A 907-nucleotide genomic window follows, 5' to 3' on the forward strand; every position below is an offset into this window, starting at 1 on the left:
AAACAGCTGCATTCTTTGCTTTCAAATCTATTAGGAGCCGACTGAATAGAGAAAGAACAAAAACAGACCAAAACTGCCACAATCTATAACTATGCTTGCTGATGAATTAAATCATTATACACCAATGAGTCATGTTTATAAAGGATGTGTAACCTCATGTGATGGGGAAAAAGCATTGTTATTCTCTGATGAGAAATTACTCCGAGCACTTGAATCATGTACCGAAATTTATTGTGACGGTACATTTTCAGTAAGTTTAATATCCAAACAATGTACACACATTATTAATACTATCATATTAATACTACAAGTTAAATAAATATTTGATTATAGGTTGTTCCTCGAGTACCATCGCTTAGTCAACTTTACACTATTCATATACGTTATATGAATAAAGTATGTTTCTTTTCAGATTAGCTACAAAAAATATAATAGACATAATAGATAAAACTTTATAATATATAAAATTTTATGTGGTAGATCATTGCAGCAGTATTTATTTTATGTGAAGTTCGTACATCAGCTCTTTATGAAGAAATTTGGTCGAAAATAATAGAACTTTTTTATTCCTGGACTGTAAACTAATGTTAAATTTATTATGACTGATTACGAATGGGCAGCTATAAAAGCAATGGAAAAACATTTTCCGAATGCAATTATACATGGTTGTTGGTTTCATGTAAATCAGGTACTTTTTTATAATATAACTAAAATAAATTTAATTTAGTAATAATTGTTATTGTAACAAAAATATTCACAATACTTTTTATTACAGGCTCTGCGAAGAAAATCATTTAGGCTTAACCAATTCTCAGAATATATTGCCTATGGCAATGACGATACCATTACTGCCACAACAATATTTTATAGAAGCCTATAACATATTATGTAATACCTGTCAGGAAAG

The 907-nt window shown here is 28.9% G+C and overlaps 1 protein-coding gene across 1 annotated transcript; it reads left to right on the forward strand.

The window, feature by feature from the left end:
• The first annotated feature begins 91 nt into the window (after positions 1-91).
• Positions 92-585, forward strand: LOC108758954 (uncharacterized). Its single transcript, XM_018504200.1, has 3 exons — positions 92-250; positions 334-396; positions 481-585. The coding sequence occupies exons 1-3, from the start codon at positions 92-94 to the stop codon at positions 583-585; spliced, it is 327 nt and encodes a 108-aa protein (XP_018359702.1).
• The last annotated feature ends 322 nt before the right edge of the window (positions 586-907 follow it).

The sequence above is a fragment of the Trachymyrmex cornetzi genome, unplaced genomic scaffold (genome assembly GCF_001594075.2).
Source record: "Trachymyrmex cornetzi isolate Tcor2-1 unplaced genomic scaffold, Tcor1.1 scaffold161, whole genome shotgun sequence".
NCBI classification, from domain to species: domain Eukaryota; kingdom Metazoa; phylum Arthropoda; class Insecta; order Hymenoptera; family Formicidae; genus Trachymyrmex; species Trachymyrmex cornetzi.

Excerpts from the sequence above, each read along its gene's own strand:
- LOC108758954 (XM_018504200.1), top strand. The coding sequence starts at position 92 with ATGCTTGCTGATGAATTAAATCATTATACACCAATGAGTCATGTTTAT. Across the intron at positions 251-333 it reads ATTGTGACGGTACATTTTCA|GTTGTTCCTCGAGTACCATC; the intron begins GTAAGTTTAATA and ends ATTTGATTATAG. Across the intron at positions 397-480 it reads ATATACGTTATATGAATAAA|ATCATTGCAGCAGTATTTAT; the intron begins GTATGTTTCTTT and ends TTTATGTGGTAG.